This window comes from Triturus cristatus, chromosome 7 (assembly GCF_964204655.1).
Source record: "Triturus cristatus chromosome 7, aTriCri1.1, whole genome shotgun sequence".
Lineage (NCBI taxonomy): Eukaryota > Metazoa > Chordata > Amphibia > Caudata > Salamandridae > Triturus > Triturus cristatus.
In genome coordinates this window covers 211,932,318-211,949,722 of record NC_140590.1, presented here as the reverse complement: position 1 = coordinate 211,949,722, position 17,405 = coordinate 211,932,318, and the positions used below count along the sequence as shown (strand labels likewise).

Here is a 17,405-nt window from a genome sequence, read left to right as displayed (position 1 = left end):
AGTCAAATGTAAACAATGGTGATAAACAGAAAAGAAAGGTCGACATGTTTCAGCCAAAACGCCTAAAGAGGCTCGGCTTTCATCAGGACCACAAGAGCTACTGCAAAATGAAAAAAAAAAAAGTGCTGCCACCAAGACAGGATTCTGAACTCCTGCCAGCCAGTGTGAACACTTCTAGGAGTCATGAACAAAGGCCTGAGCAGGAAGGAGGTCACACCTCCTTCCTCTTAAGATGGCTAGTGAAGTGGCAAATCAAGGTGTTGACCTTCAAAGGCTACACCGCCTCTGATATGCATCAGGACTGCCTCCAAAAGGAGGAAGTAGCCCTCCTTCTGCCCCAAGCTCATCTGTGCCCAGACAGATAGGCCATTTGGTATGCAGGAGCTGTACACCCCCAGAAGACTAGCCGCACCTCTAGGGTGGGCTGCCTTGTCTGTACAGCTAAGGAAGACTTCTGCCATTTTAAAAAGTGGTAGAAATAGTGTGTTCTGGGTAGAAAAAATGGTCACCTCAGGGTCAAATTAGCTGCTGGAGCAAGTAGCCCATTGGCCACTTGCACCCACACCCCTACTGCCTCTAAATCTAGGATTTAAGGGCTACCCCTGACACCAAAACCTCAGTTCTGGATCAACTTGCATCAAAGAGGAGAAATAAGAGACCCGTGTTTGCGACAACAGGACTTGCCCAAACCAAAAGAGGGATACTTTGCACCTGTAGCAACACTCCTGGTACTGCCTGGGAGACTCATCCTAGGTCTAAATCTCAGTTCCCCCAGACTGAGGGATCCCTGGGAGAGCCTGAAGCACCCTCAGACTCCCATGGACTAGTGGCACTAGTCCCCTACAAACTGCAGGTAAAACAATACTCCGGATCAAAAGAATTGCTGGCCATCAGTGCAGGCCCACTGGCAGCATTTAATTTACAGGCCCTGGGTGTATGATATACCACTCTACAATGGACTTACAACTGAATTAAATATGCCAAACTGGTATATACCAATAGAACCATGTTCTATGGAGAGAGAACTGGAATGTTAGCACTGGTTAACAGTGGTAAAGTGCACAGAATTCTAAGGCCCAAAAAAACAAGGCAAACAAGTGTGGGAGTGACTCTGCAGAGAGAGCCATTTTCCAACAACTTCCATAAAGTGCTATGAAAGACAAAATGCCACCAGACTTTCTTGAAAACGTCAATCTCATTAGGGATGTAATATATCTTTGTGTACATAGTACCAATTCTGCTGAGCTTCTGCTTTGTCCTGTCTCCTAATCAATCCATTGCTGGGGTAATAATAACCACACCCCGGGCCCTGCAGGACCCTTTCTTAACTCCCTGGGAAATGCTCTTGCACATTTGGCCCTAAGTTATGCACACTCCATGGTATTGCGAAATCTTAATTTATATATGGATCAAGTAGCAGATAACATAGTGGCTACACTATTAAACCTGTTCAAAGGGCGACTACCATCAACCCACTGACTAACATGGTGGTAAATACTTTTCTGTTCACTGCAACAGTAAAGCTTTCCTGGAAACAGGCAAAGATTATCCCCCCCCAATTAAAAAACACAAACAAATATTGCGGCTGACCGCGGAGCGCAGTATAATACCAGACCTATATTTTTGCTAGCAGCCCTGTCAAAAGAGCTGAAAAATAAGTACATTAGCATCTTTTCCTGTATCAGCCCAAATGTTTGTATAGTATGGAGTTCGCCTTAATGTAGGTCATCGAATTCATGAGAGCTACCCTGGATGCTGGTGGAAAGGCAGTGCTGATAATGCTAGATCTGTAAGCGACCTTCAATAAGGTCGCCCACTACAGGCTTCTAGCACATCGCCAAACTATGGGGGTAGTAGGACAGGCATTGGACTGGCTAGCTTAATTCTTGAGTGGCAGAAGACGAGAGGTATGGGTCCCTGCTTTTTCTTCAAAGTCCCTGGAACTGACAGTGGCGGTACCTCAGGGCTCCTCATTGATCCTCCTACTGTGTAACTTTTATCTAACTCCACTAGCCCTGCTGGCGGAAGCCTTGGGCGCAAAAGTGATCTTATACGCTGATGACACACACAGCTGCTGTTTTCCTATGAAAAGGGAGAAGAGATCGCAGGCGAATCTATTAAATCTTGCCTCACAGCTGTATTTCATTGAATGACCACCAATCAACTAAAGTGCAACACAGATAAGTCCAAAATTCTGTTCTTTGGTCAAAATCCCCTGAAAACATGATGGATCTTCTGACCTGAAGATGCGCTCCCCCCCCCCCCCCCCCCAACCTCTCAGGGTTTAATAGTTAAGAAACTGGGTGTTAAATTTGACAACTGTCTATGTTTATAATCACACATTAATGTTGTGGTAGGCACTTGCTTTGGTCTGCTGTGCATTCAGAAGAAGTTCTTGCACTTCCTCTCATTTGCTGCTATGAAGTTCTTAGTCCACATACTCAAAACATCGGGGTTGGATTATGTGAAGGCCCTGTATCTGGGACTACCTGATGAATAAATTCCAGAACACAGCAGCTCACATTCTGGGTCATTACCTTCGAGAATGCATGTGTCCCTCTACCTTTGTGCACTTCACTGACTTCCAGTAAGGAACAGGATCATTTGTAAAGCACTGGTCCTACTCTGCCACGCACTCTTTCCCACAGGTGCTGGCTACGCAAGAGGAAGAATCAGCCTTTACGTCATCACTAGGAACTTGCGATCAGCCAACAGCCTCCGCGCCAGGATTCCCAGGATTCGCTGTGCCAAGAGTTGCGTACCGGCCTCCTCTTATCTGGGGCTGTCCACATAGAGCAGCTCCCTCTTGAGCTGCTCTATGTGGACAGCTGTGGGCTCCATTTCCCTGTTGAACTAAAGGTTGAAAACATGGCTTTTCACATTCATTCGTTTGGTGGAATTTACACAAGAAAAATGCACATTTCTAAGTTTGATGTGCTCTCTACTCCGTGTCAAATTGTGCGCAAAGAAGGTTTTCACCCTTAATTCATATTTATTTGGTGCTCCTGGTGTTGCTCTTTGAGTTTTTATTGAATTTGATGGGTTACTTCTGAGGATTTTCCATGTGCTTATGTGGGACCTGTGGTTGTGTAGCACTGTGGATGGATTGGTGGAAAGTGGGATGTTTCAAGTTTAGCTTACGCATTTATTTCACAGACTTGTCAAGTGCATTTTTCATTAAAGGTATGTATGTGCTTTACAGATAATAGAGGTGTGGCGCAGGGTCTTACATAGCAATGGAGTTGTACATGACACCAGAGCAACAAGCTGTAGCATGGATAAAACAATTTTCAATAACCATGCCGTTTGGTTTTAAGGTTCTGGAGAAGGAACGGGGAAGATGGAGGCCAAGAGAGATGATATAGACCGCGTGTGGAGGGAGACGCCAATCGGGCATTACACACATTAGTTAACATCAAATAAAAACGTCACATTACCATATTGAAAAAATGTCAGTGGATCTCTCCAGAATACTAGATAATATTTGCAATTCATTATAGTTCCAAGGAATTCATTACAAAGGAAGTGAGATCATCAGGTTCTCAAGCGCGTCTCTCATTTGCAATTGTTACAGAAGTTCAACATAATTAGACGGGAACATCCCGAATGTCTCGTTGCGCATTCCGTACCACCAGCCTTCATCGACCGCTGTCATCTGTGTAATAATATCGCCCTCACATAAAGAAATTTCGTCCTCATCAGCTGTAAAGGAAACAAACAAATTACTCTGATGCTCTGATACACCATTCTTCAAAGAACACCACAAATATATACAAACTTCAAAAAGACAAAAACAAAATGACAATTTGTGAACCACATTAACATTCTTGCCTTCCCCAAGTTACTTTGTAGCCAGTTAACTGTACAATGAGAATTGCTGGCGGAGGTCAGCTGCTATTTTGTCATGGATCGTGACCCAGTTTTTTTAATAAAAAAAAAATTATGGTTGCGGATCTCAGTGCTGATGGATTATTTATCCATTCCCAAAAAAATTATTTTGTGTCCCAATGCAGATTCTAGGCAAGAATGTTTCTTAAATGAAACTGCAAGGTAAATTCTGCGAAAACAGCTATTGCTAATTTGAACAAAACCTTCAGTTAATACAGGGCCATTCACATGGCAGAGTGAGGGATGACAACGCACGTCTTTGCTGCCTGCAGTGGTGTAGGTGGGGTGTAAAGTGACTGCTATGGATGAAAAAGGAGGCAGAACAGATGAACTGAAATAGATGTATTCACCGCTGCTGAGCCCATGGGGGTGTGTCCTCCTTCGTTGATGATACGAGTGCAACTGCCGTGGCAGAAGCAGTCGAATCCCAACGAACAGGAGCACCGCCACGGGACCGACATTCAAGAATAAACATGTTTATTACACAGTTAGGAAACGCATGTGCAATATCTTCTAGAACACAACATGCAAAGGAACACATACCGTGGAATCAAGAACATTACATCTTCTCCCTGTTTACACAAAGAAATTAATCAACATAAAAATCTCTAAACTTGGTAGGTAAGGAACAATTGCGTGATGTTCTGACCATTTCTTCGGCTGGTACAACATCGTCTTGATCCCTAGTCATCATATCATTTTGATGACTATTAAGATCAACATGTTGTTCCAGAGGGTTAAAATATTAGCATTCCTGCATGGCGAATTTAAAGTGGACTCAAGAACAACACTCTCACCATTGGGAATTACATCATCCAATAGATGGAGGGCGTCATCGGAATCCACTCAGAACTGATCGAAGCGAACATTTTGTTTGCTTGTTCATTAGTGAGCTTGACAGTTGCTCTTCTGTTCCACCACCCCTTTTTATCCAAAAACAAAAAACCTTTGGAAACCTTGACCACCTGAATTGGAAGTGAGTATTTTGAAACATCCTTCTTATCTCTCATGGGTTTTTTCACCAAAGCCCAATCACCAATTGAAAAATCTTGCTGTCCCACTTAATGTTTAGAGTCCTACAAGATTAAAATCCATGTTCTGCTGGCACTCCCCTGGTAGACCACTATACTCATCTCTCCAACTGCGACTTGCGGTAACAAGAACCAAAAAAAGAAGTCGGGCAATAGAGCTTTCTCTGTGGCTGCAAGAATTCTCTTCCTTTGACCTTAAGAGCCATTCCTATTCTCCTGTTATTCAGGAAGGCTCTTAAAACACAGTTAATCTCTGGTTAATCCCTAAGCAGGGACTGATAGTCTTCAGCACCTTAATGCCCTCAGGTGATTGTTGAGCTCTATAAATCTCAAATCAAAATATCTTTTCTGCAGATTTTGCTGTGATATGACTGAATTTTTAAATTTTTTTCTTATCATGGTAAGACACACATATAATATTTTTATTGTTCAATTCTTTTAACCAATCTGGAAAGGCCTTTCCTCTGGGATCTCTCTTCCTTAGTAGGAGAAAAGGCGAGACTACAGTGGTAGAATTTGGGGTGGTTAGAAATGCTCCGATTTTCTTGCGTAAAAAATCTTCCACAACCTCATTGCAGGCCAAGGCCAAATGTATTCCTTCCTTCAAAAACCTATTCATCCTTTCTACAAGGCCATTTGACGAAGGAAAATACAATGCAACTCTCAGATGCTTGATTTGATGTGAGGCAAGAAATTCCTTCATTTTGTTAGAAGCAAAAAGAGTATTATTGACTGTGACTAACTCCTTAGGACTACCTTCAGAGTTAAAAACTCTAGATAAAAATGTTACCACAGAAAAAGTACTAAAAGAAGAGGTGAACTCAAACTCTACCCATTTGGAGTAGTAATCAGTTAAAACCATGATGTATTTCATGCTATTGGGCAACAGATCAAAGGCCCCTGTAAAATCCAAGGCTATCTTGGACCAGGGTTTCTCCAGAATGGGAACCACATGCAAAGGTGTTTTAACAGTCTTCCAATGTTTGTCAGAGAGTAGACAAACTTGACAATTATTGATGAGCCTGGTAACCTCCCTGTCCATGGCAGGCCACCAAAAATATTCTTTGAGTTTTCTGCAAGTTGCTCCAATACCTATGTGTCCATCATGAGCTGCATTAATATGTTAATTTCGCAAAGCAACAGGTGGAACAAAAAGATTAGATAATAAAAGTATATCATCAACTATAAATAACTCACTTGAAACCTGAACAAACCATTTCAATGGTGCTGGAAGAGATCTTTTTTCAGGCCAGCCATTTGTAACCATATGCTTGGCAGTTTGAAGCGTTTCATCTTTATCACAGGCATCCTTCAAATCCAAGAGGGAGAAAACGCCCTTGAAGCTTACCAACACCCTCAATAGTAGCTACTACGCATTCAATCTTATCTTGAATTTCATTAGCCAATGTATATAGTAAATGTAGTCTTGAAAGGCAATCTGCCCTAACGTTACGACCACCAGCAATGTATTTGATTACAAAGTTATATTGATGAAGGTGGGACAAAATGCAAACCAATCTAGCTGAAGCTTTCCCCATACCATTGCCATTAAAAAGGTGGCGTAAAGGTTTGTGATTTGTAAGAATGTCAAACTTAGTACCCCAAAGAAAAGTTTTATATTTTTCTACTACCCATGTACAGGCCAGGGCTTCTCTCTCAATTATACTGTAGTGATTTTCAGCATTATTGAGAGATCGGGAAGAAAAACCAATAGTGTTTTCTTTGCCAGATACCCATTGAGACAGTACAGTCTGTAGACCACCTTGACTGGCATCACTAGTTAAGAAACATTTCTGACTAGGGGTAAAAGACGATAACACAGGGGCACTCTTAATCAAACGTTTAATTTCTTGAAATGCAAGATCTGCCTCTTCAAGCCAAGTAAAAGCATTGCCTTTTTTGAGTATTGAGCACAATGGCTGCACAACCTGGGCATAACCGTGAATGAACCTAGAATATTATTTAGTAATGCCCAAGAAGGATTTCAAAGAATCTTTGTCTTTAGGAATGGGTACCTCTGCACTTGCCTTTGTTAAAAACAATTTTGTTTTTATGCCAGAAGAAGACATAGTATGATCTAAATATTCAAGGTTCTCTTTGACAAATTTGCATTTATCTAAACCTAGTTTAACACCAAATTTATTAAAATCATTTAAAACTTTCTACCAAATGGATAGATGTTCTGATTTTGTCTTAGAAAAAATTAACACATTGTCATGACTCTCTTGTACTCCAGAATTTGATTCAAGCAATTGACCCATGAATCTCTGGAATATGCTAATGCAGATGCTAGACCAAAAGGCAGTCTTAAAAACCTATATGCACCAAATGGAGACACAAAAGTTAAGAGGTCTGTGGTTTCAGGTGTGAGTGGATTTTGATAGTAAGCTGATCAAAGATCTAGAAGGGAAAAATAATTAGAACCAGAAATGCAAGCTAACAAGTCCTGGATTTTAGGTAGCTGATGGCAATAGACTAGGATGTTTTTGTTTAATGTGCACAAGTCTGAACACAAACGAATGCCCCCATTCCTTTTGTGGACTATGACAACTAGGCTGATCCATTCAGAACAGTCAGTATTTTGAATGATACCTTCACACACCAATTTGTCTTACAGTTTTTATTAAGATCACTTCTCACACTTAAAGGAATGTGTCTGGCTTTATGAGCCACAGGTATAGCACTAAGTGTTAATACTTAGTGATTTTATCAATTTTGTCACTAAACACCTGTGGATATGTTGCTAAAATTGTCTTCAAAGTTGGAGATCAGGGCTACCGGCACATCATTCACTTGAACTGGGTTATCGGAACCAGGCACTAGTTGAAGACCCATTTTGGCTAAATCTTGCCAATCAGACTTTAATGGCCACATATACCTTAGTGTAAAAAATCTTTCCAAATAAGACACCTTTTCCCAAAAATATTCGTAACATATCAATATCCTTGCCTCCATAAGCCTTGGGAATGATGTCAGATTTGTGAAGATTCACATTAGTCAAACAATATTTTCAGTAAAGTTGGTCAGAGATAATAGTTAAAGGAGCTCAAGAATAAGCTATCATGTCAATATCAAGGTTGTCTAAAGTAACTTGACAAAATGGACTTTTGATGATTTGCTCATGAAGCTCATAGTCAATTGGATAAATAGTTAATATCAGCTTTTGAAAATCCTCTTGTAAAGCATTATCATGAATAAGATCAACTTTATCATTACTGTCACAAGTTTGAACAGTGCTGACTTGAATGATGCTTTTACCCTTACATGGTGATTGAAAATTACAATTTTTGTGACATTTAACACACTTTTTACCCAACCAAAGTGGGGCTGTTATCTAGATGTGTGCACGAGCCTCATCTGTAACACATAGTGGAGGGTTTTTATGAAATGGCTTAAAACCTTGGTTTTTCAGCGATACTGCATTAAGTAAAGTCGTCATCATAAATTGAGTTAATAAAAGAAGCAGACTTGTCATACGAAATTAATTTAGATGAATTTATCGCCCTTTCCCTGCTTTTTGCCATGTCAATAACTTCACAAAGGGATGGGTCTCTGCAATTTAGGATGCATTATTGTATTTTCTTTGACTTGCAGCTATAAACAAACAGATTGATGTAGATATCAAGAGAAGCCTCAAAGTTAGTTTGCTGCTAAATTTCTCAAAGCAGAAATATATTCTTCAACTGATTCCTCTGGCTCCTTTTTTCCTTTTCGTAAAATTAAATCTTTCCAGTATAACACTAGGTTGTTCTATGTACTTTTTGTTGACTCTTTGTACAGTCTCTGTATAAACATTCCAACTATCTCCATCTCCAGCAGGTGTAATAAAAACTGGAAGATTATCAAATATTTGTTGCCCTTATGAACCAAAATAATTAGATGAAAGGGCCAGTTTCCTTCTAGGAAAATAGTTCTCCGCATCAATGGCCACAACAAAAGTTTAAAATGAACGGAACCAGATTCTCCAAGGTGTTTTAGGTTTGCCAGCCATCGGGAAGAAATAAGGTAAGTGTACTGTTTGGTGAGAATTAGCCATGGAAATCGAGAAAGTCACAAAATCCTACCAGTATTTTCAAGTTGCCAGAGTGCGATGCAAAGCTTGTTAATTTCAAATGAAAGGAGGTCGTTAAAATGTGATTCGTGACAGAAGGGTAAATCTTTTTCCAAAACAAGTGAAAATGATTAAGCTGTGGTTTAAAGTGACCAAACCAAGATGGCTGCTAACCATGAGTAAACATGATGATGTCACTCTGTTTAAACAGAAAGCCTCAGTCAAATAAGGCAGGTGTGCATACAACAAAGTCGCATTTGAGCTTGTGCGAGAGCAGGAGCACGCTGCAAACACAAACTCCAAGATGCAGTAAGTAAAGAAAACAAAAAACACAGCAAAGGATACAAAGATTAGAATAAACAAGCATTTGAAATGCAATAGGTCTCGCATTTGCGTGATTTTGAGCGATTGCCATTGTAAATGACAAAGCCTTTGATTTATGTTTAAAAAACCTGCAATAATAAAAGATATTGTCATTTACAATACCAATAGGTCAAAGTTTTGAAAATGCGAGACCTATTGCATTGTAAACATAAGGTCAATAAGTGATCCATTGTTTGTTGTGATGGCATGATACACTAGTTTAATTCAGTTTACAGACACAAACTAGGACGCAACAATGACAGTAAGAACGGCAAAATATAGAAATATGCTTTACTTTTTTGTCATTAACAAATTCAAGATAAAAAATGGCCAACGTTAATAAAAAATGAACCATTTTCTTCCACACTTAATAAATCGCAACCAACTATCCTCCACCCTCCACGTTACTTCTGACATAAAGAGCTCAGCCTTAAAATAAATGAGTCAGCCAACCCCGGGGAGTACACAGCCAACATGAAAATGCAAATTCAGCTTTTTGCCTTTAGTGGTGCTCGGGTCATTCAACGAAACTATGCCAGTATGAGAATCCGTAAATTGTACGAATGAAACATCGACACTGCCCAGAGGCACTTAATGGGTTTTTTAGATTCAGAGATCAAGTCCTTCCCTCAAAAACATGTTTTTCAAAAGAATCAAATCCCTTATTCTTCTGGAAACCCGATACAGGACTCTAGTTTATCATTTTGGAGAAAACGGCCTAATACTCTGTAACCAAGAGGTATATAGATATGACCCAAAAATTGTAATTGGCAGTGTATGACTAGTAAAGTTGGCATGTATGACAAGTGGAATTGCCTGAACCAAATTTATTACGGTCCGAACCTTACAACGAAAGACAAACCATGAAAACTAATGGCAGAAGTGGGCTGATTCATCCCCCACTGTATCTATACTAGTTGTTGCATGTCCCACTTTCTCTTTACTAATATTACACTTTTGAATAATTCAGAACAAGGGGCGAATAAAATCAACTAAAGTCTATAAACAGACCTAAAAAAAATACATTGCATGGACTCAGCACACACCGTTGCTCTGCAGACCTGTACATCAACAAAGCCCTGGACCTCTCTAACACACGCCATACCTGCTGTGTCAGAGGAAGCTACTGTCCTGCTCACACAGAAACCAAACCGGCTTCTCAATCCGGTCACCGAAGCCATCATCAGCATCCTGGTGTACCGTCCGCAGCAGAGGAAACACACAGAACCGAGGTCCTTCACAATTAATTGAAGACACACGGACGGCCTCCAAAGAGGAAGACAGAACAGAATAACGAAACCAGCCCACGGTTCCTTTAGGACGCCTGCCAATGTAGGAGGAGCCATGTCCTCTGCAGCGGCCATATTCAGGACGGACAAAAATCGGCTTTCTGTAGTCTGTGGTTGTTCATTAATAAAACTGTAGATGCTTTGTTCTACAGGTGCAGCCTCACATGGCCCCAACCTAGGTTCTCCCTGTGCTTGCTGGTTTTACCCGCTGGTACACGCTATCAATTACAAATTATATGCACATAGGTAGGTAGCACAATGGCAGACATGTTAGAGTCATGCAATCCGTTGCATTAATTTCTTCTTTACGCTCATAGTCAGTACCTATTGTAGTTTCCGTTCGCGACTTCTAGGCTTCAGTTTTGGGCACGCAATCGATATGCTTTGTTGAATGCTCCTATTAATGGCAACAAGTAAATACACATTTTTCCCGTCCTGGTCACCTTATCCAAGCATTTCAATTAGGGTATTTCAGTAATGCTTGAATCTGCTCTATTTGCTTTATTTTTGCCCACGAAAATTGAGTTGCATTGCTGAATTGCTGGCATTGAAAACAAATGGTGCGCGCGTGCGCGCCACTGCGAGCCATATGTTTTCAATTATCGCGCCCGTGTCTGGGCATGATAATTGAAACATATGGGCTTTGGTGCGCGTAACAGACCCCAATAGGCCATGGGCGGAGCAATGCACCTGCCTTTGGCCTATTGCATGCTCTGTTACAAAAAACACGCATGCAAAGCCCAATAGCGGAACCCAATAGGAAAAGCACACGCACAAGCATGTGCGATTCCAGGGTCCGTTTTTCAAACCCCGGACAAAAGGGCTCTCGCCTGCGTGAGCACTGCTGCGCAGTGCAACGCAGGGCGCAATCCCTAAAAAGGACAGTGGAGGCAATCCAATGGCAATCCAGGGAGGCGGTGGATCAGAAAGGCTCCAGGAGGTCCGATGAAAATCCAGGATAAAGAGCACAAAATTGGTGAGATGCAGCAAAATAGTCACCAAATGTTAAGTGACTGGTATGGATGAAAACAGGAGGCAGAACAGATAAACTGAATTAGATGTATTCACTGCTGAGCCCACGGGAGACCGTCCTCTATCGTTGAGTGCAACAGCTGTGGCAGAAGCAGTCTGATCCCACCGAACAGGAGCACCATCACGGGACAAACATTCAAGCAAAAACATGTTTATTACACAGTTAGGTAAAAAATGTGCAATGGCTTCTAGAATTCAAGTAAGGGAACACATACCCTGGACTCAAGAACAAACCTCCCACTGTTACCTGTGGCGTGGCAGTCATGGTGCTGCAGACACAGGGACTGTCACCACCTCAAACCCCCTGCTCTCACCTGCGGCTGTCGCTAGACAACAAACGCCTTGACCGCCACCAGCGGCAAAAGAAGTAGCTATGCCACTGGCAGTCTGTGACGACTCCCCCATAGCCCAACATGACTGCCGTAAAATGTTCACTGTTCTTCTGCCCCATATTCAGCTCCTGAATTCCTGTGCCTTGAAATTTAAACTAAGGATATGCTATTTTGATTCAGACGGATTTTCTCTCGTGATGGCTTGAAGTCAAACCTGCAGTAAATTATTCCCTGAAGGAAGCAATGTTTTCTCACTCTACAGTGGTCGTGGAGCTCCATGCCAAAGAGTGTCTGAAAGGCCCAACCTGCCCGGAGGAAACAGTGGAGATCAACCTTCCAGGGAGCTGGGAGAAAGACAAGGGTGAGGTTAGATTGTGTAACAGCCTCGAGCGGCTACGAAAAGTAACTTTCAAACTGTTACTGGTGATTGTACTTTGCTGGGGCACACATTAATTCCCTTTCTGGAATCTCCATTAAACTGGGCTAAACATCAATCTGATGAAGGGCATAGCTGCACTATGAAAGGTAAAAATCCCAAGGCAACACTTTTGCAACCAAAGGCACTCTTGGCACCTTACCAAAATGAAAACATTCTTGCGTCTCAAGACCTATGGATGGAGATAGATGCAAACAATGAGTTCGAAAGGGCTTCGGCTGTTACTGAATCAGTAAAGAAATTAATCCTGACTCTAATGCCTCATCTCCTGCAATGGCAGCAATTGGCAAGGAGATAGCAATGGATATGATAAGGCTGGCACTTATTTATCTATATCAGGCTTGGAGGCAGTGGCAGATCTAGTTTTGGGAAGACCTTCAACACCAACCTTCGAAGGCAGCAGGAAAGAGGTGGCCAACGTAAGTGTTGGACTTGGCCCTTTTTGCAGGGTCATCCCTGAACCTTTTGCCTTCCTCCTATATTTTTTCTGACCTGTTGTTGGCTGTTTTATGACTCTGGGCACTTTACCACTGCTGATCAGTGCTAAAGTGATATGCTCTCCCTATTGTAAATTATTGTACGAATTAGTGATTACATGATTGGTTGGTTTGGTTTACCTATCAGACCCTAGTACAGTGCACCGGGAGTGCCCAGGGCTTATAAATCCAAATGCTGCTGGTGGGCTTGCAGCACTGGTTGTGCCACCCACAGAAGCAGCCTGTAAAAGTGTGTCTAAGGTCTGCCATTGCAGAGCCTGCGTGCAGTCTGGTACTGTCATGATGACTGGGCAAGTGCACCCACTTGCCAGTCCCTAAACCTTCCCTTTTCTTCATATCAGACACCCCTATGGTAGGCCCAAGGGCAGGGTGCATTGTAAGGATAAGGTAGGACATGCCCTGGTGTGTGTGGCATGTTCTAATAGTGAATTACAGCCATTTTCGTTTTTCACTATTGCAAGGCTACCTGTTCTCCATAGGCCAGAATGGGCAGTTTGGGTATTACATCTTATAATCTTAACTGACTCAGGGAACATGGAGAAATTCAAATTTAGTATGCCTGAACTCAGAATGATAACATATATCTTTTAGTGAAGTTGGTTTTAACATTCTGTGTTTGAAAATACCACTTTTAGAAAGTAGGTATTTTCTTGTCTAACCATTCAAACCTGCCTCTGCTAGGCTGTGTATTCCCTGTCTGGAGTCTGAGTGACAGGGCTGGGGAATTCCAGGAGACAGTGTGAGGTGTCCCAGTGGTGAATAGAGAGATCTGCATCTAGATGGGTGGGAGGAGTTGCACCTGGGACCTGAATAGGGCTGTGCCTTCCCTCCACAATGCTGGCTCCACCTCCTGTGGTACGTCTGATGTCTCTGCCCTGCACTCTGAAAAGAAAGGAGGAGTCAGGTAAACAAAGTGCTCCAAGACAGACCAGAACCGGTTTGAACAAGGCAAAGGCCCCTCTGCCTTCAGAGGACAAAGGATTTTAGGTATAAGTATTGGGACCCTGACCCCTAGAATTTAGATCACTTTGGGAAACAAGAAGAAACTCTGCTGAGGAGAGGAACCAAGAAGAAACTGAGGAGAGACTATCCCTGAAACTGGGGGATTGTCCTGCAGGGGTTGCCTACTGCCAAAGAGAGGAGAAAGGAACTTTGTGTGTACTTTTGCTCAACTTGTGAAGGATCTCCAAGGGCTTGGAAAAGAGCTTGCCTTCTGATGAAGTCTCAGGAACAACAGACCTCAACCCCCAGCTCCCCAGAGTTCTTTGGAAGTGCCTGCTGCTGTCTTTGGGCCTTCTGAGGGACTGCGTGTCGCAAGGAGCTGGAAGCGCGACTCAAGGAGAAGGGTGCCGCCGTCGGAGCTGTTGTCGTCGCATCGCGTAAAGTGTTGCCGCTGCAGCTGACGCATCGAATCGAGCCTTCTCACAACATCGGAGAAGCGTGCCGCATCTGGAAGATCTTCACGTCTTTATTTCTTTGCACCAAAATCTTCAACGCATCAACATCGTTGCAACACTTTCATTGTCCTGCATGTCGCATCCAAAAAGTACATTTACTTAAAGTGTTGCATTTAAGAACTTAAGAGAACTAAGCTCAATTCTACCATCTAAAGTAACAGTATTGTGTATTTTTGTCGTTTATGGTCTTGTGGTAAATCTATATAAAGAATACTTATTTTTGATATAAAACCTGTGTGGTGTCCATCTGTAGTGTTGTCACTTGATTACTGTATGTGTTCACAAATGCTTTACACACTGTCTCTGAGATAAGCCTGTCTGCTCGTGCCAAGCTACCAAGGGGATGAGCAGGGGTTATTTTAGGAGTGTACCCCTTTACCCTGACTAGAGGCGAGGGTCCCTATTTGTCTCAAGTGCATACCTGTGCCAACTAGAGACCCCCAAATCTAACAATAAGGAAACAGAAACTGCTAAATTACACACCTCGGGCATCTTGATGAGAGGGAGAATGTCAGTCTTGCCAGCATGCTGGGGGCAACGTCATCTACATCTAAATTAGTTACAGGGAGTGCAGTTCCTACTGGCAAGCACAATCCCGGGGGGGCCTGCTGGAAATCTTTACCCTGTAGTAAAAAAAAAAAAGGGAACAAGGTAGCATCCATCAAAAAAAGGTAGACAGATACTTTGGGAAGGCATTGACAGCTCTCAGTTAAATCAACAGGAACTGGGTGAAACTTGAATGTGCTTGTCAAGGCAGCAGCTCAGTTTGAGCATGGATAACATGATTTCAGAGCCAAGTTTCAGAAGCAATTCAGCTGTTTGGCAAAACCCAGGTGTTACCTTCCTCCCAATATGATCTTATGGGAATCGTCTTTGGGGTAAATATTTGAATCTCTTTTGACTACGTGATACTGATCACTGTCCAAGATTATGGGCCAGATGTACGACCCTTTCATTGAGTGCCTTGCAATTTGTGATACATTGCGAGTCGCTAAATGAAATGTACATCAGTGTGTATACACTTTTTCGATTCTCAATGGGGTCGCAAATTGCGAGGCTCATTATTATTATTGAGCCTCTCGCAATTTGCGAGCCCATTGGGAATGCCAGGCTTCCCAGGGATGGTGTCCTGGTGGGCTCAGTAGACCACCATGTCTGGGACTTCTTTATAAAAAAGCAGCTTTTTTTTTAATGCAGCCCATTTTCTTTGAAGGAAAAAAAAGCTTTTTCGTTTAATTTTTTAAGGGCAGGCAGTGGTCCCTGGACCCCTGCCTGCCCTCAGAATAATTATTTTGCATGCATTTGCAAAGAGGAAGGGGTCCCCTGGGGACCCCTTCCCCTTTGCCAATGCATTACCACCTACTTGAAGTAGGTGGTAATTGCGAGTCTTTTGAGACTCGCAATTCAGAAGGGTACTCCCCTTCCAAATAGCAAGTCGCAAAACATATTGAGCGAGTTGGAAAGAAATTGTGACTCGCTAAATGGGCTATGTACATGGCCCAATATGTTTTTGCATGCGCAAACGGGTTCGCACACCCATTTGAGCATGCAAAAAACGGGTCGTACATCTGGCCCTATATAATATGGAAAAAAATCAGGAATGGTCCAAATTACAGTAATATATTTAATCCTTTATCTTATCCTTCACATAAAATCAATTACATTGGAGCCATTGTGTTTCGTTCTTTAGGAACTTCTTCAGGGCTTATCAATCCATCTAATTGTTGTGCTCTCACAGAGGTAGTCATCATGCTGCATAGATGGCCCAATAAACATGTCAGGATCTGGGCTCGGAGCGCCTGCCATGACTACAATTCCCAGAATGCAATGTGCGTGAGTGGGAGGAGCCACGGGCTTAAAACGCCCTGAACGCGCGCACGACGTTGTGCGTAATTAACGAATCCGAAGTCTCGAGGAGCGGGACCTTGTTGCAGTGGATTTCCCGCATCCAAGTTTCACAACGGCCGGAGTATCGGCATTGGCGTCACAGGTGGCAGAGACCGCAAATTCACAGAGAGGGGGCAGTTACCGGAGAGATACCGGAGAGATTGCTGGCCGCACGAGGAAGGACCAGAGGCCTTTATTATCGTTTTCTTTCGACACCGAAGAAGGAAAGGGTGTCATCAGGAGTACGAGTACATGTGAAGGCAGCGTGTAGGAGAAAGGCATATTCTGGAGTTACCACAAACTGCAAGTATAGGTGGTGGCGATTGTTGCGCGCTCAGAGAAGAGTGCTCTGTACCTTGTATTATAGTAGCTCGAAAAAAGACAGCGTCACAAACAAATTTATCTTCGTGAAAGGTCTGGATATTCCTTCACTGGTGTGGGGGTCAACAGTTGAGCGGTGAAGTAACCGTCATAGTACTTTACTTAGTTAAGAACGATTCTTTCATATTATTGCTAACTAGGATTCATTTTGAGGAGTATAGGAATATACTATTGCGGCCAGGACACGTAAAGCGTCTATCCAGACGTTCTTACACTGGAACAGCATAACAAACAATTAAGGTTCCAGGATATATGGAATGCCCTAGTGGTAGGTTCAGGATGTAAAGGAGGATACAATTCACATAGCCCCGAATTCCTTACACCTAAATTACCCGTGAAAGAAACGTCTGGTTCTCTGTTATTGTACATCGAATATATATGGTTTCTTAAGTGCCCAAAGAATCAGGGGCTACTATGGGTTTTGTGGTCAGCATGCACCAGGGTGTGTGTTGGAGCATACGATGGAGTGTGAGCATGTGATTATGACATAAGGTAGTCAATGCAAGAACTGTTGAATTAGTAGCGAGAATTATCGAGAGTAGTAAACTGTATTGGCAGTATACTTCTGTTTTTTGTTGCATGTTAATTCTTTCTTTGCAGGTTCTAATCCCCGCTGTTCCCATCCTTCCCTTCCCTCGCTTGATGGCTCCAGTCTTCCGTGCCTTTAGTGCAGGAAGTTGGTGACGTCGAGAGGTGGACCCCATATAGCGTCGCCCGAATCCTGAGGAGTATCGGAACAGGGACTGATTCTAACAGAATTA

The 17,405-nt window shown here is 42.6% G+C and overlaps 1 protein-coding gene across 2 annotated transcripts in view; it reads right to left on the bottom strand.

Annotated features, from left to right (window-relative positions):
- Positions 1-3,124: 3,124 nt before the first annotated feature.
- LOC146809241 (zinc finger protein RFP-like) overlaps positions 3,125-17,405 on the bottom strand; it is a 255,257-nt gene continuing 240,976 nt past the window's right edge. For both annotated transcript variants that reach the window (XM_085616066.1, XM_085616067.1), the window contains one exon: positions 3,125-3,702. In XM_085616066.1, the coding sequence (XP_085472192.1) occupies positions 3,569-3,702 (134 nt within the window). In that variant the 3' untranslated portion in view covers positions 3,125-3,568. The remainder of the gene's footprint in view (positions 3,703-17,405) is intronic.